The sequence below is a fragment of the Castor canadensis genome, chromosome X, assembly GCF_047511655.1.
Source record: "Castor canadensis chromosome X, mCasCan1.hap1v2, whole genome shotgun sequence".
NCBI classification, from domain to species: domain Eukaryota; kingdom Metazoa; phylum Chordata; class Mammalia; order Rodentia; family Castoridae; genus Castor; species Castor canadensis.
In genome coordinates, this window is record NC_133405.1 from 47,536,185 (window position 1) to 47,558,294 (window position 22,110).

The 22,110-nt window shown below is 32.9% G+C and overlaps 1 protein-coding gene across 3 annotated transcripts in view; it reads right to left on the minus strand.

Annotated features, from left to right (window-relative positions):
* The window catches only part of Radx (RPA1 related single stranded DNA binding protein, X-linked), a 72,028-nt gene that overhangs the window by 18,961 nt on the left and 30,957 nt on the right, over nucleotides 1–22,110 (minus strand). For 2 of the 3 annotated variants that reach the window (XM_074062776.1, XM_074062778.1), the window contains exons 7-11: nucleotides 18,252–18,356; nucleotides 16,671–16,835; nucleotides 14,969–15,129; nucleotides 14,023–14,198; nucleotides 10,933–11,006 (exon numbers count right to left, since the gene is read on the minus strand). In XM_074062776.1, the coding sequence (XP_073918877.1) occupies nucleotides 10,933–11,006; nucleotides 14,023–14,198; nucleotides 14,969–15,129; nucleotides 16,671–16,835; nucleotides 18,252–18,356 (681 nt within the window). The remainder of the gene's footprint in view (nucleotides 1–10,932; nucleotides 11,007–14,022; nucleotides 14,199–14,968; nucleotides 15,130–16,670; nucleotides 16,836–18,251; nucleotides 18,357–22,110) is intronic. The other variant, XM_074062777.1, reaches the window with a different exon arrangement.

Genomic DNA, 22,110 nt, shown 5'->3' on the forward strand with positions numbered 1-22,110 from the left:
CTAAAATTATGCTTTATTTTTATTTTAGAAACTTGGGATTATAATTATCTTCAATTATATTTTCATAATTAATAAACACAAATGGCTATGAAATCAATACAGAAGGTATTGTCAATTTTTGCTTGTGAACAGCAACATTTCAAAGGAAATTAGGAAAAAGACTAAATATATTTAGAGTTCAGGTTGATCTAGAAAAAGATGAAAAATCATGAGCTAGAATTCTTGTTTTAGCTCGATTACTGCTAAAATTATTATATGAAATGAGTTTTTAAGCCTTATCATATCTAAAGTGCAAGTCAATTGCACAGCAAAATTTTATATATATATTAACGTTTTACTAGTATATGATAGTTACCTGTTGTGACATTTTCATACATATATTTTATAATTATCACTAGTCTTTTAATTATCCATTTTACCTTTTCTAGTGAGATTGATTTTGTTTTAATGAAGAAAAATTTAAGTAGGTGAGTACATTTATGTTGTGAAGTAAGAAAGCACAGTACAAATTATGTATATAGGTGTGATGATTTTTTTTCTTCACAAAATGTACTTTGAGCAGCATTTCATTATGTGTTTAAAAGAAGTGGGCAGGGGTATATGGAGGTATGTGGGAAGAAGAGGAGCTATTTACTTTGCCTCTTCCCCCTTGACTCCACTGACCCCATGTGGTTGAAGGTCTACAAAGCTAGACAAGAACAGGATATTCCAGTTAGTGATAAGGTCTATGCGTGGTAACACATATATAAAGGGCTTTTTAAGGGATTGTGTAAGTCAGAGGCTACCTGTAATCCTGTAATGTCTTGTGATCTTGGTTGTACTATTCTTGGTTATTAACTTTTAAATGTATGACTTATCTACTTATCTGAGTTACTACATATAAAGGACACAATATTAAACTTTGCAAAATACCTAGCACAAATCAAACCATGTTAACTGTATGTTAACAAAATGAATGCCTTTTGAATTTATAGACAGAAAAATGCTAAGATATCATGAAATATATCTGAGGATATGTTAGTGACCAGGTTGAGAAATATAATTAAATCACTAACTGCAGTAAGTTTTCTAGTATATGAATACACTACATTTTATATATAATAAATAACATACACAATAATCTTAAGTTAATTTTTAGTTTTTAAATTTTGCCTATTATAAACAATGTTTTTAGCGCCGGCAGAGTGGCTCAAGTGGTAGAGTGCCTCCCTAGCAAGTGTGAAGCTCTGAGTTCATACCCCAGTACCACAAAAAAGCCCCAAACCAAAAAAACCCCATGTTTTAATAGACATCTTAGAACGTATCTATCTGTGTGGTCAACATGTAGGTGAAATCCCTAAGTCACAGGGTATACAATGCATTTATAACAAATTAGGTATTGCCAAATTGCTCTCAAAATGTAGCACATTTACCTATGAAAGGGGAGGCATGACAATTTCTCTCCGATATACACATATATTTGTTTATATTATAGAAAAAAATGGAAAGATATGACATTAATGAATAAAAAGTTATTCCATGGTAGGAGCGGAAGAATAGGATGTAGGAGACAGGAATAGGAAATAAAGTTCCTCAAATATGTATTTTTTGGTATATTTAACTTGGGAACTATGTTAATAACAAGAAAGATTAACAATCGGGGTGACTATGATTAAAGTACATTTTATGCATGTATGGAAATGCCATGATGAAACTCCTTCCTATGTATACTTAATATATGCCAAAAATGAAACAAGTGAAAATAGTTAACCCCAAAACAAATGTTTATTTAAAGAAAGTAATATGTAAGCATCATAATAATATCTACCTAGTTAACAGTAGAAGTAAACAGGAAGGAATATTACAAGTGACTAAACTATAATAATTTAACATCACAGGTCTAATGGATGTGTATCTGAAGTATCTGCAAGCCAAATAAAAAATCCTTAAGATCATTATTCTGAGACTGTTTCTATATGTAATGGATGTTATGGCATATATATAAAGTGTCCCCCCAAAAGGCTCGTGTGTCGAAGGCTTGGTTTCCAGCAGGTGGAGCCAATCATTGAGAGATGATTGGACCCCAATGTCTCTTACTTAAGCAGTGGATTAATCCCTTAATGGCTTCATAATCTGATAGCATTATTGGGAGATGGTGGAAAAGGGGGAGGAATACCCTGGAAGATGGTTTTTTTGTTCTAGGTGGTCCCTTACTACATGTTTCTGCTTCATAGCTGCCATGAAGTGAGCAGCTCTTTTTCTTCATGCCCTTTCCACTATGATGTTCTTTAGGTCTAAAAGCAAAAGCATGGATGTAAATCTCTGAAACTGAGCTAAACTAAATCCTTCCTCCTTTTAAATTGTTTCCCTTAGAGGTTCAACGTATATTACATGTATATGTATGAAGATAGCACAATAAAACGCACCAAGAACTGTTTGAAAATTTGGGGAAAAGGAAAGGGGCTAAGGGAATAAAATGTTTCTCTTTGGTATTCTGTCACAGTGACAAAAAGTGACTAATATAGTAAGTTAATGCAAATAAGTTACTATGTGATACTCGATCACCTGTAAGGTTTTTCATAGCCAGGATTCTTGCAGTAGAAAAACATCCTCTCCTATTTTTAATCTAAGTGAACATTATTTAGTATAGAAATATAAATGTGAAATCATAACATATGTTGTCTCAACTAACCAGCCAAATAATAACCAACCCATCAAACAAGCACATTTTCTAGTTCTATCCACTGCAAATGCTTAGAGATAATGATGAGGCCAGTATAAATGAGCATTTATAATGCTCCAACTATATTCTCCAATGATAAGAGATAATGATAAGATAATGATAAGAAATAGCTGATTCAATGTCTGGGGCGAGAAATGCTCAAAATGAACCTGGAAATATGATGTCAAACCAGATAGCAAAAGAAACCCAAAAAACCTATCATTCATTAGTAGGGTCATATCAAAAGCACTCTTAAGCAAAACTGAACAGTTTCCTATCAAAGGGGATTGTATGAGCAGCAATGAGAGTGATAATCACAATAGGTAAAATATATTAAATATGCATAGATCCATGAGTTCATAATATTAAAAACACTAAAACAAACAATAACCAACTTGTCATCTTTGGAGGATGCTAGAAATCCAACTCATTGTATTGAAAACTGAAAAGAGAAGTATGAAGCATCCATCTCATCCATACTGAACGAACTACATACAGTAGACCCTTGGTATCTGTGGGTATGTGGTTCCAAGGAGACCACCATTGAGGAAAACCCGCAAATGCTCAGGATGCATAGAATTCAGTAACGCATTTGCTTGATTCATTTTTCCTATAATGCCACCCAACTTCCACTAAAGACACTGCCTTTTGAAAAATCTAAAATTTTAACTTTATCACTTAAGTACATTAACTTTTCCTTCACTTTTTGGGCATATTTGTTTTTTAGAGGCATATTGTCACAAAATTAGGGTCAGGGAAATACTCAGCAGATCAAAAGACAGTTGAGATAACATGGAACTGACTTAGAGCTTCTCTAAATCAACTGAGCTGCATAATGTGTGTATTAAAATTTTGTTTATGAAATTTCTTTTGATTTTTTAAATCATTTTTGACTGCATTTAGTTAAAACCATGTGTAATAAATCTGAAAATAATAAATAATAATAGATAATCAAATAATAGATGAAATTTCTCCTTATAGAGTTTTTTCTGTTAATAAATAAAGAAGGAATGAAATGATCATTTTGCAACCCCTCATGAATTAATGAACTGAAGCATTTATCATTAGTAGCTAGCAATATTATCAAGAAACAACAAAACCTTATGTGTCTAGAAAAATGGCAGAGCAAAGCTCTTGTCCCCCAACAGAAAGATTGAAAAATATGCAGAAATAATCAGAACTGAGTTTGTCAGAAACCTGGAGAGGAATCAAAGGTTCAGAGTGACCAAGTGAATACTAAATCAGAAAAATGGCAACTTAAAAATAGTTGGAAATCTTTGTAGCATTTTTAATTCGTTTCTCTATGCCTTCCCTGGAGTGCCTGTAATCTTGAAGAAGGCAGCCTGGGTTCCCATTGAGGGATCCTGGTCCTGGTTCTGGAGGAAGCAAAGCAGATTTTACTCACAAATTATTTTTGTAGGTCTGTTCTAACCTGTCTGGGTATGCCTGAAGTACGGACGCAGATTCTGGCCTCTGTTTTACCTAACTTGGAACTTATTTAGGCTAAAAAAGCAGTAGGTATGGCTTGAAAACATCGTAAAATGGACAAACAACCCACAAAGACCTGGGGCAGAAGACTGCTGTTGAGACATAAAATTAACTGCCTAAAGCCATGGAGGAAAAGCCAGATAGAAGTTTTGGTTGGGAAATTGGAACATTCAAAAACATCCAAGTTATCCTGGGGACTTCAGAAAGCCAAGGGTAGGACCAGTTTAGTTGCATACTTAGAAAAGACCAAAGACCTTAAGTTTTTACCTTAGGCTATTCTCTAGGCTCAGTGTCTAGCTAAATGTTGAAGGGGGGCCGGATCACAAAACCAATCTACAAAGAGCAGGAGAGATAGTATTTTTATTTTTGTTTTCTGTTGTTCCAGGAAATGTGTGTCAGAACAATAGCTGACCATAAGCTAAGGAACAGAAACTTCAGTGACTACACACAAGTAATAGTCTCTGCAAAAAATTGGGGAAAGTCACTAGACAAAGGGACAACTACAACTTTCAACAATTAAAAATCCTCAGCAAACCCTGAGAGAGGAATAAACGGATTTTCAGAGTTACCACATTATAATATAGCAATCTCCAGTCTTCAGCAAGAAATAAAAGGTGTATGAAGAAGTGGCTCATGCCTGTAATCCTAGCTAGTCAGGAGGCAGAGATCAGGAGGATTGTGGTTCAAAGCCAGCCGGGGCAAAACAGTTCATGAGATCCTATCTCAAAAAAATCCCATCACAAAAAAGGGCTGGTGGGCAGCTCAAGGTGTACTGAGTTCAAACCCAGTACCACAAAAAAAAAAAAAAAAGAAAAAAGAAAAAAACATTTCATTTAAAGAAACAAATAAAATCAATAGAAATACTCATTGAAGAAGTCCAGACATTGGATTTTCAATACAAACACTTTAAAACATAGTTCCATAAATGTGTGTTCAAAAGGGAGAAAGGTAAAATAGATGTTCAAAGAGCTAAAGGAAAACTTGGAAAAAGATCTAAAATAAACCAGAGAAACCATATATGAACAACATGAAAACACCATAAAGAGAAAAAAATTGTTAAAAGGAAGCAAATAGAAAATCTGGGGATAAAAATTCAATAACTGAAAAAGAAAAAAACACTAGAGGGGTTCAATAGTATTTTTGAGCAGGCAGAAAGAGAACTAGCAAACCTGAAGGTCAATTGAAAAATGGAAGAAAAGAATGAAGAAAAGTAAACAGAGCCCAGAAATGGTGGGGTAACATCAAGATGACCAACATTCATATTTATAGCAGTTTGAAGGAAAGAGAAAGACAAATAGGCAGAAGGAACAGTTGAAGAAATAATGACCTAAAACTTCCCAAATTTGATGAAAGATATCAATGTACACATCCAAAAAACTCAATGAACTACAAGAATGATAAACTCAAAGAGACTTACAATGAGATAAAGTATAATCAAGCTGACAAAAGACAGACTCATAAAAGCAGCCAGAGAGAGGCAACTTAAGTACAAAGACATTTCAATGTGTTTTATAGCAGATTTCTCATAAAAAAACATGTGGTCAAAAGTAGTGGGATGATATATTTAGCACGCCAGGGGAAAATTCCTGTCAAATAAGTATAGTATATGTAGCAAAACTTTCCTTCAAAAATGAGTGGGAAATTAAAATATCTCAAGGTGAACAGAAGCTGAGGGCTTTTGTTACCACTAAACTGAACCTGCAAGAAATGCTAAAGGGAGTGGTTCAGGTTCAAATGAAATGACACTAAGCAATAAATGAAGTTATATGAAGAAACAAAGATCTTTGGTAAATGTAACTACATGGGCAAGTACAAAAAATAGCATTATCATATTTTCAGTTTGTAACTCTATACGTTATTTTCTATGTAAAAACAAATGTGTATAAAATACATGACATATAATTAAAAATATACGTTATAGGGCAGGTAATATACACAGATATAATCTGTGAGGACAACAACATAAACTGTGGAGGGTCAAGAGAGGTGTATAGTGCACAGTTTTTTTGCTATTGAAGTTCACTTGCTATCAATTCAAACCATATTGCTATACATTTAGGATGTTAAACTTAATTCTCATGGTAACCTAAAATGAAATACAATGCCCCCGTCTATTTTCCATAACCTCCCCAAAATGCTATCAGATTATGAATCCATAAAGGGATTAATTCGATGCTTAGGTGAGAGCCCTCAGAGTCTAATCACCAACTTGTTTTCTTGCCATTGCTCTGGTTTTATTTTCCTTCTTTCACAATTCTTCAATAATTCATTTATTGAGACTCTATAAATAATATCTCTATTAGTCCCTAAATACTTGAAAATATCTTTATTTTGCTATCTTTCTCTCTCGCTTGATTGTTTACACATAAAATTCTAAAATTTCATAAAATTAAGTTGGGAATTACTTTTCAATTTTTTTTCAATATTTTCAGACATTATTTCACTGTCAAAGGCATCTACTGTTACTGGTGAGAAATCTTTCAGTTTAATTATATTTTCTTTGCAGACACATTTGTCTTTCATCTCTTATAGATTTTAAGATGTTTAAAATATCTTTGGTGATGTGCAGGTTCATTATGACATATTTTGCCTAGAAATCACTTTGATTGATCCTTCAGTTTAATGATTCATCTGTTATCTTTTTTTGATTAAAATACTTCTTTAAATATTGCTTTCTCCTGATTTTTGTTCTGTCTTCCTATAACTTTTATTAGATATAAATTGGATCTTCCCATTCTATCCACCATGCATCTCAACTTCTCTTCTACCTTTCCATATTCTTTACTACTCTCTGGTATGATTTCCTCTATTTCTGTTTCAAAATAGATGATTTTTTTTTCTTCACCTGCATTTGTTTACTCTTCATCCCATCTTCCCCTGATAAGTGTATTTTTTTCATATATGTCAGTTCATTTTCCATACTGACCTGTTCCTGGACTTGGGATTTTATTTATTCCTTGAACTTTTAAGGTACATATTTTTATAGCCTCTTTTCCATTTACTTTCTAGTTTTGGGGGTATAAATTCTTCTATGTGTTATCTGCTTACCTTGCTTTAAAGTAGTTCATTTGCTTGGGAAATTTATTGCTTTTTTAACTGGAAATTCGTTTTCTGTGGACATTATTTTCCATGGGAGTTGTAAGCATCCTAAAGAAGCTTTCCTTTAAGGAAGTTTCACACTTATTTTTGTCCGGACCTCAGGGCCTTGATTCCACTGATTTTGGACCAGATAGCAAGTGTTAATTCCTTAGCTCTATGTCCTCATTACTTGAGTCATGTGAATTGTGACACACCTCCATGCTGTAATGTCCCTCTAGGTAACTTTTTCCTACTCGTTGCCCAGGGGATACATGAAGCTCTTTGATAATTCCCCATATTGACAGGCATAATTTCTGTTTTTTCCATAACCTCTCAACTTAAAAAATATATACTTTATTTTGCAGTATTGGGGTCTGAACTCAGCGTAGGTAGGTATTCTACCATTTGAGCCATACCTCCAGCCATAACCTGCCAACTTTATATTAGTTCTTCACATGCAAAAGGCCTGTATTCTGGACTCTCCTTCCTCTGTGGTTATTTCTCCTTATGCCATGAAAATTAAGACCTGTCCAGTTCTGAAATGCCCATGAACAATTTTGGTTTTGGTTCCTGTTCACTATTAGATTTAAATTACTTTTATGTTTTTGGCATGTAGGGTTTTTGCATTCATATTATGAGCTTGGCTATATATTTATATTGTAAAGTTTCCCCCTTATTTTCCAGGTTTTTTTCAGGGTTGTTGCAGATTCCACATTCTTTTGTGACTTTTCAAGTCTGTCACATTGATTAGAAACCAATCTTTCCTTTCATTATGATCTAGCAAGCTAGTTTTAAATTTCCTTCTTTCTCTAGTCTAAGACTCAATAAATTCCACTCTTTTACTTCAGTTAGCAAGTGGGTACTCAACTCAGAAATAAACAAAAGTCTTCTCCAACACAGTATGGAACAGAAGAGAAAGATGAAATTAATTTCAAATAATCACTGCCTAGAAGATTAAGTAAAAAAATTAACACAGTGCCTGGGACATAAATGTTTAATAAATGGCTGGACCTATTTTTATACAAATGTGGGAAGTACCATATTTATTTTCAGTAGGTAAAACAGTAGTGATAATCTAAGTGGATACTAATATGAAAATCTTTGTGAAGTTTAATCACCAAGATGACAAACTGAGTAATAGAAATTTCATCATTTTCTTGAAACTTCAGCAGAGAAACACGAAACCTAGAAAGAAATGGTTTTCTCCATCATTTTTAAAATTTAGAATCCAGGTAAGATCTATTTTCTGAGGAACATTTTTCAAAATTTCAGTTATACATAAGTTGGGAAAATAATTTTTTCTCCATGAGTTCCAAGATAACAATTTTTATTAAGATAATCTAAAATGCTATTATTCAGATAAGAGTCTGTCTAGAATGAGACATGTGAAATAAAAATCCATTTTAGTTAACACATAAGTCTAATAGGTAAGGTTGGTACAGACTGGACATTATTATTTGCTGTACTGGGGATTGAACTCAGGGCTTTGTATGTTAGGCAAGCCCTCTACCACTAGTGTACACCTCCAGCCCCTGGAAATTGGTATTATTTAAAGAAAGATCAAAAAGTTTTTAATGGAATTATTAAAAATATCTCACTTTCATAACATGTAACAATAAACAAAAAACATATCAAATAGTTTGGAAAAGAGCCAGGCATGGTTGTGCAAACCGGTAATCCAAGTTACGCAGGAGGATGGGAACTTTGAGGCCAGCTGGGGCAAAGTGGGGTAAGACCATATCTCAAAAACAAAATATAAACAAAAGACCTGGGGGGCATAGCTCAAGTGGTAGAGCATTTGCATAGCATGTGTGAAGACCTGGGTTCAATCTCCAGCACTGCCAAAAAAATTAAAAAGTTTCATTGAGACATCAAATGCCAGACAGTATAGAACAAAAATGACAGCATTATCTCTGTCTAGGTGGAGAGAATGAAAACAAAATAAAACTACACTAAAACCAAGATAGAAGTAAAATGCTAAAAATCTAATTCAGAGAGATGATCCCATATAGAGTCTGATTGCAACCAAATCTCTTCAAGTGTACCCTAACAGAAGTAAATTGTATTATGAAATCACTTCAGAAATGAACCAAAAGTTCAAACCAGTCAATTTAATAGCAAAGAAAGAAAGGATATAAGACTTATTTTTAAAGTTTATTAATAGTTACTATCAAATAAAATTAGACTTCCTACTTGATTACTTTCCTGTTAACTAAAAAGTATGTATTTTCAGGGATGTGCTACTTCACAGAGAAACAACCTAAGTATGTTTATTGTTATTCTCACTTTTAAAATTTATTATTAACACATTTATTGTGACAAATGATGTGCACTTGATATAGATATTTCATGTTTTAAAAAGGGAAGATTAACACAAAAATGCCAATAAAAGTCACTTTTGAAGTAAAAGACAATGATATTCTACACATAGAAAAATTGCTTGTTTTATATTGACAGTGTGAGAGCACCTCCAAATGGGTGATAGGATGCTTGCTGCTAAGTTTGAAGCAATTTCTTTTGTTAACAAGGAAAATATGTTGTCAGCTTTTTAAGGAACTATAATTTATAACAAATACTCACATACTGAAAAAAGCCAGCAAACACTGTTGGGCAGAATTCAAATATCTAACATTTGAATTTCCTAGCAATGTTAATAGTACAACACAGAATCACATGGTAAAATTGCCAATTTAAGGACTTTTCTGCTTCCAGAAATTGCTATTTCTTGTGATGTCACCCATAAGAACAGTCTAAAGTATACTAGTCATATATACATACAAATACTTTAATTGGAAGATTACCTCATTGTTAGCAGCACACACTCATAATATGGCTGCAGTCACACATAAGACTGTCTGATGAGATTGTGACCACTTTTCTTATACATACAATTGTCCTGGTTCCTGAAGGTATCAACCTTAACCTTCAGCAGTGCTTGTTATTTTTTTCTCCTTTCTACTTGAAGTTAATGTTTTCCTCTAAGCAACAGAATCTATGTTGATGTTTAAGCTCTTTTAAAAATACATTTTACGATTTTAATTTGTGTAGTACTGGAAATTGAATTCAGGGCTTTGTGCTTACTAGGTGAGTGCTCTACTAATTGAGTGATACCCCCAGCTTTCTTTTTACCATTTTAATCCATGACTGCTGTTCAGATAGCTTAACAACATCTTTAAAAATATTTTAAATAGTTTAATTGACATAATTATACATGTCAATGAGGCACAATGCAATGTTTCAATACATGTATACATACAATGTGTAATGATCAGATCAGGTAAATGGGATATCTATCACATCACACATTTACCATTTGTGTTGACACCATTCAAATTTTTCTCTACTGGATTTTATGAAATATACACCTAAATATCAACCACAGTTACACTGCTGTGCTGTAGGACATCAGAAATTATTCCTCCTATTGATTGTATCCTTGTACCATTCTCTCTCTACCTTCCACCCCTATTCTTAGCCTCTAGTAACCACTATTACAGTTACTTTCCCTTTTGGGATGATATCTAACAGTACTTTTGACAATGATCTAAACCAATAAAAAGCACTTATATTTTACTAGTAGCAGGTATGACACAACATATCAAATAATAATCTGTATATAATAGTATTGTATAAAGTTTCACAAATAATAAACAACAGCAACATACGCTGGAGGGTGATTGACGTGCCTGGCTTATTTCCTTTTGTTTGTGCAGAAGCTTCTGGCTGAGGCACAGCAACTCTTCAAAGGATAAAAATAAGATAACCAACAGTTATAAAAAAGAGACTTGACTGGAAAGAAAAACCTAATTGGTTCTATTCAGAATTCATTTTAAGCCAATAAATTTAGAAAATATACAGGTTAAATTTCTTGAAGTGATGCATTAAAATACACATGTAATTATGGAAAATATCCATATATAATATAATTCAAACATTGCAGTATATTTCAATTTTCTTTGAAGGAGTATTCCATAAAAGGGGACATTTAACCTTATTAAGTATCAACTAATGAGCAAGTACTTTCATTTTCTATGATGGGAATTTAAAAATTAGTACAATGGCTTAATTTTCATGTTTTCTTTGGTCAACAACTCTGGAAAACAACCTTGCCTATTTCTCAAACTTCATTTCATGTCCTTTTGTTAGTTCCATACTGCTTCAGACCTTCTTGCTTTTCTTTCTGAGTAAAATAGTCTTTTGCCCCTTTTCTTCTGCCTGGTTAATTCCCACCCACCCTTCAAAATTTAGCTCAATAATTATTTCCTAACAAGAAACCTTCCCTAATCTATCAAGTATAACTGCTCCTAGTAGGTGCTGGTATAATACCACAAATAAACAAACTATCATAGTATGCATCATACTGCATTGAAATTATACGTTTTTAAATGAGATAGCTACAAGGAAAAATTAAAAAAATAGAAAACAAAAAACCCCAAAAAACCAAATTACAGGTTTTTTAAGTTTGTACCTTCTACAAGATTAAGCTTTCTATAAAAGTATAGGCTTTGTTTTATTTGGTTTTGTGCCTTCATATAATAGCTGCTCAATAACTAAGCATTTTGTTTTGAAGCTAAAAAGAGTAACGCTTTCATAAGGAAATATCTCCATCTGATGGGTTTTAGTAATAATACTGCAATGAGTTTTATTTTTTTACTATTGTTGTATTTCCAAAGTTAAAGGCATAAAGTGAAGCAAAATGTCATGTAATAGAATGCCACATCATATTTCTCAACTTATTAATAGAATTTTCTTATATATAATAGTATTATTATCTTTGATAGCTATTAATGAAGTAAAGACAGTAGTATCCATGAAACATGGAAGCACCATTTAACTGTAAAATTCTGACAAATAAGAACATACTTTATACTTATAGTTTTAATTTTTCAGTTATTGAAAAATAATTTTCTACAAATTAGTAAACATATAAGCTTTAAGAGAAATCTAAATAACTAAAAATAGTTAAGTTACATGTATTTTGAGATCCTTAAGTAGCATGTAAATGCTTTTTTAAAAGTGTCATCATAAAGTGATTTTATTTCTGTTCTTTAAGCCACCTAGTTTGTTGTACTCTGTTCTAGAAATCCTAGCAAACTAATATATATTTTGTTACTGGGAATTGTGAAAACAAATACCTAAAAATGTGGAAGTGGCTTTGATATTAGATATTGAGTCAAAGCTGAAAGAATTTTGAAGGGCATAATAGAAAAGGTCTAGATTTTCTTGATAATAGTGTAGAAATATGAATTTTAAAGGAGAATTTGGTGAGGGCTTAGAAAGAAAAGAGAATTGTAAAGAAAGCTTCTGTCATTTTAGACAATACATATATTGTCATGAACAGAAATGCAGTTAGAAATAGGATTATAAAATGTGTTTCTGGTGAGGCTTCAGACAGAAATGAGACATGTACTGGTAGAAAGGTGATTCTTCTTACACAGTGGCAGAGGGCTTAGTTAAATTGGACTCTGGGTAGAAAGCTGAACTTGTAAGTGATAAAGCTGAGGAAATTTCTAAGCAAAGTGTTGAAGGCATGGCCTAGTTTCTACTTCTTATTTATAATAAAACAGAAGGAGAGAGATCAATTGATGGGGGATTACTTAGCAAAAAGGAATGTGAAGATCTAGAAAACTGTCAGCCTATCAATATTGCAAAAAATGAGAAAATTAGCACTGGAGGGATCACCAGAGTTATGTCTAGGGAATAATTTGCACAGATTCGCCTATGGATCCAATCAACTATCAAAGCAGGATGGCTGCCAGCATGGACTATAGAGGATATAGAAATGATGAAATGAAGGATGGTTGTCAGACTTCTGAGATTCTACACACAGGAAATTAGTTGACAGAAATACTTGGCTGTAAATATGTGTTATTTTTCAAGAAAGGGGAAGAATGACCTTGTTAGTAGGGCTATCTCCTTGGTTCCAGAGGGCAGGACCACCTTTTCAATTTCAGAGGATGGGACCATGTCTTTGGATCCAGAGTGTGGGACCACATGCACAGCTGAGTGAATGGGGTACCTTAGTGGGACTGGAGACATAGCACAAGCAGAGAGAATAATTCTGAAGACTTGAAAATCTAGTGGAAATTTCTCTGCTAGGGTTTGGAATTGCTTGTGACTTACGACTCCTTTTTTCTTTCCAGTTTTTCTCTTTTTGAAATGGGACTGTTTATCCTATTCCTGTCCCACGATTGTATTTTAGACAGATAAGTTGTCAGTTTTCATGGGTTTACAGATGGAGAATTTTGCCCTCAGCTGTATCACCCATAAGATTTAGAAAATTTTTAGGTAAGATTCTGGACTAGAGTTCATATTGCTATAGGTTAAGACTTTTGAAGATGTTGTGGTGGAATATATATTTAGATGGGAGAAGGACATGGATTTTGGGGGGCCAGCAGGCACACTGTTAAGGAATGAATTGTGTATCCCCCACAAATTTGTATGATGAAGTCCTAATGCTGAGTACCTCAGAATGTGCCCTTATTTGGAAACAGGTAATTGCAGATATGACTGATTATGTTAAGATAAGCTCATATAGGAGTAGGGTGGTTCGGTAATTCAGTATGACTGATACCTTTATAAAAGGGGTAAATTTGGGCACAGACATGCATACAGGGAGAACTCCACGAGAAGGTGAAGGCAGAGATGGGTTTGATGCTTCTGTAAGTTAAGGAATGCCAAAGATTACCAGCAAACTAGCAGAAGTGAGAGGGAAAGCATGAATGCTTTGCATATATGTAATGCAAGCAACTTACGGTTTAGCACATGTGCCTTGAAGAATTCTTCTTTTCCTGCTGGGACTCGAACTTGTAGACGGAGTTTGAAAACATTGAGAATTTATAGGCCTGTCATCTTGATGCTGTTTACCATCTCTTTCCTGACTATGACTTTCTCCTGTAGCTGCTTGAGATGTTGAGGGTTGGCTATCATTCTGAAATCAACAATTTAGAGAAAACATTTAAGAACTGTACAAAAATTATTTCTCGTTTTAAAAGACTCTATAATTTTAGTTTGCCCATTTTTTCATAATTTTAAGAGTTAGACTTTGCAATTGGTACATTGTTTTTATAAAGATGACTAAGTCTAATATATTTTGTATTAAATATTTTAGGAGGAAGATAAAAATTTTATTATAGTAGTATAAATGAAAAGTTGGATTATTTATTTCCATATAAATAGAAATCCTAGAAATAGTTTTTATAAAGATAACTCATGGGAAAAATCAACTTGTTTTGATTTTGCCTAGATTCCAGAACTAGCCTCTTTTACTAGACCATTTATCCTACAAGAGTTATTGCTATCTCTTATAGAACCTGGGTAAGTCTGCCATGCCAGATATAGAGGTAAAAACTTCCTGAGGAAGCTTTCTTGTTATTGTGTCCTGCACAAAAGTAAAGAAAATGATTTAGCCATATATACCATTTGTAAATTTAAGATATTCATGACAGGCTTGAATTATACAGAAAATAAGGACAAAGTCTGATGGCCTTGGAAAATGTCAGAGGTTGTGACCATTACCAGTACCTGTCCAAAAATAAATCACAGAAAAAGGAAAAAGGAAACAACAACAACAACAACAAAACTAAAAAATTTTTTTCTCTTAGGTTTACATCATTAAGAGTCAATACATAATATTTAAGGTACTAATTGCAATCATGATCACAGTGCTTCCAGAGCACTACTAGTTCACTGGCACCATACCCGAGGTGTTTCTGAGGCTGAGGCACTTTCAGTTGCACAGTTATGGCGGGCATACTTTACAACAGTAATTATCCCTTGAACTGCAATACGCTTTTGTTCTCTATACTGCAAGTTTTCAATCACCTTCCTCACTTCACTCACAGCTGTCAAGAGGGACTCAACTGCAAAAGAATTATTCCAAAGAAATGATAAGTTTTAAAAAAAATTTAATCAGCATATATTCATTGTATGGGGGGGATTTTGTTGTGACACTTCTGAATAGCCTTACATTATACATTGGTCAGAATGCCCCCTCCATCTTCCCCCCAACCCTGCACCATCCCACTTAAAGCAATTACAAGAGGTTTTATCATTCTGTTTCCTTTATGTATATGAAGTCCATTGACCCTATTCCTTCATCTTCATCTCTTTCATTTATGTGAAAACTTATGGATACAGAAAAGCAGTTTAAGAGGGAATTTCATAGCAATAAATGTCTACATCAAGAATAGAAGCATTTCAAATGTGTACCCTAACAATACATTTTAAAGACCCAGAAAAGCAAGAGCAAATGAAACATAAAATTATTAAAAGGAAAGAAATAACAAAATCAGAAATAAGTGATGTAGAGACAAAAAAATTCAAAAGATCAATAAAACAAAAAGTTTTTAAAAAGATAAATAATGTTGCCAAACCTTTAGCTAGACTAAAGAACTGAAATGATAAAAAAATAAGAATTAGATTTGCAATGTAATTTCATAACATGAAATTATAAACTTGCAATATTAACATAAATGTGAGACTTTGTGCTTATATTTGGCATCCTCTTGTATAATTTTTGTAATATAGTTAAAATACATTTATTGGTTAAATTGCGATATAGGCTTCTAGTCTGAAATCTTCACTTGCAATAGAAATTTTGCATGCTGATTATAATTTATGTGTATTTCAAACGATAATGAGTTGCTTGCTCACTGCATAGAAAAACATTCTAGTTATTTCAGCCATATTGCTCACATTAGGACATATAAGAGGATGCCAATATTTAGATGATGACAGGTCAGCATTTCAATGTTTATTTTTCTCCAAACCATGCAACTATCTCATAGTTTTTTTATAAAGGACATATTGATACTAAACTTTTCAGCTGTCATATAGTAATTCTACTTTAATTAGTGTTAGGTCTCTCATCAATAACCTCAATTCCAAATTCAGCATCACATTTATTTTGATAACATTTTTATTTAAAGGTAGTACTCAATTATTTTATTACATACACTATATATGTATATATATATATACACATATACACACACACACATATATATATATATATACATATATATAGTGTGTATACACACATTTATCAACCCACAAGAGTAGCACAATCTAGTTGTCAATTATCTGTATATCAAATTGCCTAGTGTCTTTTTAGAAATCTAGTCTTTCTATGTAATGTCACAAGCTGAGATTTACCAAAGTCAGATCTCATATCAATGACATTAAATCAAGAATTATCTCTAGTTAGTCATCTTCTACATTCTCTTTTCTTTTAAGAGGCACTGTGTGTGTACTAGATCTACATTAAGACAAAACTACTGCCAGTGAGTAATGTGACTCTTTAGCTTAGTCCTGTAAAATAAAGATGACTAAATGAAATAATATATTACTATAAGCATAAAATATAAATATATCATGATGTGACTGGCAATTACATCAGTACCTTTCACATGATGACTATACTTGGAAAATGTCTCTGGAACTGGTGGATAGGGGTAGTATCCACCAATAACTGCATTCACTTCCTCAGAATCAGTTTTCGTTTTAATCCACTGAATAAAGTTTTTAACCTTGGCATCACAGGCATAAGACTGGCCTCTTTGGCCTCCTTTCAGAAAGAGTAAAATGCGCGCCGAGAGAGAGAGAGAGAGAGAGAGAGAGAGAGAGAGAGAGAGAGAGAGAGAGAGAGATATCACTGTAATAATTTGTATGATTGTATGGACTTTTTATATAAAAGCTTAATATTAAAAGTCTTTCATATCAAAAGAAAAAAAAGTCAAGTTCACTTATTCACTATGTGGCACTATCTAAAGACAGTAAACAAATCCTAAGATAATCAGACATATTAGAACTTATATAGGCTAAAAACTACAGGGGAAAGAATTAAAAAAACCTTGTTTTTCTAACTGCCTAGATGGTTGGCATCCTCTGAAAAAAAGCTGACTTTTGGATTGTTTAACTTGGAAGTATGACATCTGTAAGAACTAAACTGCCAGTGAATATAGCTCAGCATTTAAAATTCATGTTCTGATGGCATACTAAAGAGTGGCATATTTAATCATACATTTTTAATATTTATAAAATAAGGTACTGACAAAATGTATTATTTCCTAGAAATATTCTTTTGAAAAATTTGTTAATTTCCAACATGGTAGCATTCTAATAAATACCTCATTCTACACTATTCCCTCATTCTCTCATTTGGATACTTTATTGGTTTTGGAGGGAACAGAAAAAAATAATGTTAGTCACCCCTCAGTTTCTATGGAGGACTGGTTCCAGAATTCTTGTAGATATCAAAATCTGCAGATGCTCAAGTCCCTTATAAAAAATGTCATATTTGCATGTGAACAATATACACCCTCATGTATATCTTAAATCACCTTTAGATTGCTTATAACACTTAATACGATGAAAATGTAATGTAAATAATTCTTATATTATATTGCTTAGGGAATAATGAGAAAAAAGTTGTGCATGTTCAGCACAGATATAATTTTTTCAAGTATTTTTGATCCAATGTTGGTTAAATTTATGGATGTGGAACTCACAGATACAGAGGGCTGACGTTACTTGTAGACAAATAGTAAGACTTCTTTATACAAGTAATATGTAAGATGTTGGTGGCAAAATTTAACACAAATATTTTGTTTCATTTAGGACAATTTAAAAATAACATTAGCTGAATCCATACTCTAGTGCTGGGCCTAATAGTCTTAAATCTAGCAAGTAATTTGGGGTTCTCTACATTCCATATCAAGCAGGAAATAAAGGTAATCAAAGGAAATAAACACAATTCTCCAATGAGCCACAAAGTCATTTCTTCAATCAGAAGTAATCTAGAAGAGGTATATTTCATCAGCCAAATATTCCTTGCTAAAAATTTTATATTGATAAAGAGGTCAAAATAAAGCTATCTTGTAGTTGAATGTTATAATTTAAAAGGTGATGTGTGATAAACAGTTCTAGTGAAAAGACAATATACTATACTTTCAATAAAGTAATATAAAAAGAAATTACTCACTAGTAATAAACACTCGACTTTCATTTGTAGTGGTAAGGTAAAGCAGTTTAGGTACTTGGGTGTCATTTCTGACAACTTTCAACTGTGTACACACAAAATGTGTCACTGTAGAAAATGAAAACACTTAAGAAATTACTTTTGTTTTTCAAGGAGTACATATCAAGATCAAGATTTAGTCATTAAAATATCATTAATCCAACATTATTTCTTATTTTAACTTATTACATGTCCAAATAACATTTTATAAACCAATAAATAAATAAATGCAAAATTTTTGTAATCACACAAAAATAGGTCCTCATTTAAGAATAAAACTTTCTCCAGAGCATAACTATAAATTTATTTGCTGTATCTCCTCTTACTAGTTCTTTATTCTGTAGCAATGTAAATAAAGAAAACCTGTTCCAATCCTAAGACTGGTTTTAACTTGTATTGCTTTCCTTATTTTAAAAACTGTACAAACATATGAATATTAATGGCTAAAGGTGCTGATATATTAGTATTAAAGAAACCTCTAAAATCTGTTAGAATAGTAGATATTCTATAATGTGCTTTTGCCACAGTGAAATTAAAATAAATAAATCTCTTATTCTAATTTAATGGCCATTAGAAACTTGCCACCAGAAAACACTTAGACCTGATAAAAAAAAACTTTCAGGAAATTAGCAGGATAAAAAATCAACATACAAAAATCAGTAGCTTTACTTTTATTGGGATTTGAACTGCTCAGGGCCTTGAACTTGCTAGGCAAGCACTCTACCACTTAAGCATGCCTTCAGCCCTCAGTAGCTTTCCTGTGTAACAATGAACACACTGAGAAAGAAATCAGAAAAATGATCCTGTTACAACAGTCTCAATAAAATCCCTAGGAATAAACCTAACCAAGGAGGTAAAAGACTTCTATAAAGAAAACTATAAAACACTAGAGAAAGAAAATGAAGAAGACACCAGAAGATAGAAAGACCTGCCATATTCATAGGGTGGCAGATTTAAGATTGTAAAAACCATGGCCATATTACTGAAAGTAATCTACAGATTCAATGCAGTCTCCTTTAAAACTCCAATGACATTCTTCACAGAACAAGAAAAAAAATCCTGAAATCCATATGGAATCACAAAAGACCCTGAATATCCGCTCCAATCTTGAGCCAAAAGAGTGATGCTGGAAGTGTTGCGATACCTGATTTCAAATTATACTACAAAGACCTAGTATCCAAAGCAGAATGGTAATGGCACAAAAAGACACAGACCAATGAAAGAGAAAATAGGACCCAGAAATAACCCACACAGCTACAGCCATCTGATTCTTGATAAAAATGCCAAAAACATACATTGAATTGGAATTCTATCTCACCCCAATCAGAATGGCTATCATTAAGAAAATAAAAAGCAGCAAATGTTGGCAAGGATGCGGGAGTGAGGGGATAACCCTTATACACTACTGATGGGAACATAAAGTAGTGTGGTCACTGTGGAAATCAGTATGGAGGCTCCTCAAAAAACTAAAAATAGAACTGTCATATAATTCAGCTATACCACTCCTGAGTATAAACAAAGGAATTAAAGTCAGTATATAATAGAGATACCTTTATAACCATGTTTATTACAGCACTATTCACAATAGCCAATCTACAGAATCTACCTAGATACCCATTAACAGATAAACAGAAAAAGAAAATGTGGTATATATATATACATAAGAGTATTACTGAGTTATAAAGAACAAAATCCTGTCATTTGTAGAGAAATGGATGGACCATGTTAAATGAAATAAGCCAGACTCAGAAAGGCAAATATCACATATTTTCTCTCATATGTGGAATCTAGATTTAAAAGAAGACATGAAAGTAGAAGGGGGACTATTTTGGAAGAAGGGCACTAGCAGGAGTTGGGGTGGGGACAAGACAGAGAAATGAAGGGTGAATATGATCCAAGTATGTTCTGTACATATATAAAAATGTCATAATGAGACCCATTATTTTGTATGATTAATATATGCCAATGTATGAGAATAGTATAATGAAACCTATGAAAAACTGTTTAAAAGGGGTGGAAGAGAAGTAGCTGGGTATGTTGGTTTATGCCTGTAGTCCCCAGATTGAGGAGGCATAAGTGGGAGGATCACAGTAGGAAGCTGGCTAGGCAAAAAGTAAGACTCTGTCTGAAAAGTAACTTCAACACAGTATCTGAAGCAACTTCAGGGTTGGGGGGCATGACTTAAGTGGTGAGGCCCTGAGTTCAAACCTCAGCAGTGCCAAAAAAAAGGGTGGGGAGGAAGCAGAGGGTTAAGAAAGCACAATAGAGGGGGTGAATTTGATCAAAGTACATTGTACACATGTATGGAAATATCACAGTGAAACTCCTTTGTATAATTAATTTATGCTAATAAAAAATCTGAGAGTCAGATCTAGTATATTTTGTTTGACATCCAGGAAATAATGTTTTTGGATGCACTTTCACCTGAAAATTTATAATAAAATCAACTCTCTAAAAGGTAACTGAGAGCAGAAAAATAAATCATATAAGCATATGATATAAAACAAATTATATATCAGCTTCCCCTTAGTTCTTCACTTTCCTTAATCAAAAAAAGTTGTATTACTAAATGATAGAGATATTCCAGACAGACTCTTAAGACATGCCTCCCCGCATAGGCTGCAGCCTTAATACTCACCATACATTTAATGATTTTTTTCCTTTAAAGATGAAAATAGTAAATTATTATCAACTATTGTATTAGAATAAATTTCACCAAGGTCCATACATATTTTTTTTAGCAAGATACATTTCACATTTTGTATGGATGCTTGGCAACGTTTCTGTGAGAAATCCTTACCCAAAACTTACATTAAACAGCTACGTATTTTTAACATAGCTACATATTGAAGATGGATTGGCTATAAAACCCTCCCAAAATAAGGTAATGAAAATATCACCTGAGTCTTTTATTGTCAATCATTTATGCCCCAAGAGAAGTTATATGGGAGCATATAGCCCATTGGCCTTGAATGTCCATGGCATGGTTATAGATAAAATTCTCTTTCCTGAAAAGTTGGCATGAGATTCTGTTCAGATCATTAAAAATTTTTATTTCAGAAGCCAAGGGTAGAATCTAATGAAGCAGAAGTGTGTACAACTGTTTTGCATGGAGGATAACAGGGCAGTAGAAGAGCACTGGATTTGGTCTCTAGATCGCCTAGTAGTCTATAATTTCTCCTTAATGTTGGTTAAAAGATTATTAGTAGTAAATATTGGGAATTTCCCCAATGTTGGCAAGCAAAAATAACAAAACAGCATACCATATTTAAAATAGCTTTATGCTCTGAATTTGAGTAAGGAAATAGTCACTGAAATTGTTGAAAAGTATTAAATATATTTCCTATCATGATAGATCTGAAACTAGCCTCCTATATTTTCAAATAAACACATTTAGTGGAAAAATACCTTTATATTCAAATGAATGCAGAGGAAAAGTCAATGCTAAAGTAAGCAGAACACTGATAAGCTGGTATAACACACCAACCTAATATCAAATGCAATCATACTTGCCATGTCATAATTTAATTACACAGTCTGCCCATTCTTTAGTAATTAATGCCATGTTAGTAAAGTCTTTGATGTCTTTAATGAGACTACTTAGTTAACTTCTAAATGGATATACAGTAAACTGACTACCCATGTTTGCTTTAGCTTTACTGAATCTTAAGCTTTTCTATGTGTGAAATTCTAACAATGAGAATTGATAAGACCACCTATTTTCTGAAAAACTGGCTTCAATTCCAAGATAGTTCTTGGATAGACAACCACCAGGTGGTTAATATCTGTAATACTAAATATGTTACAAATACAGAAAAAATTT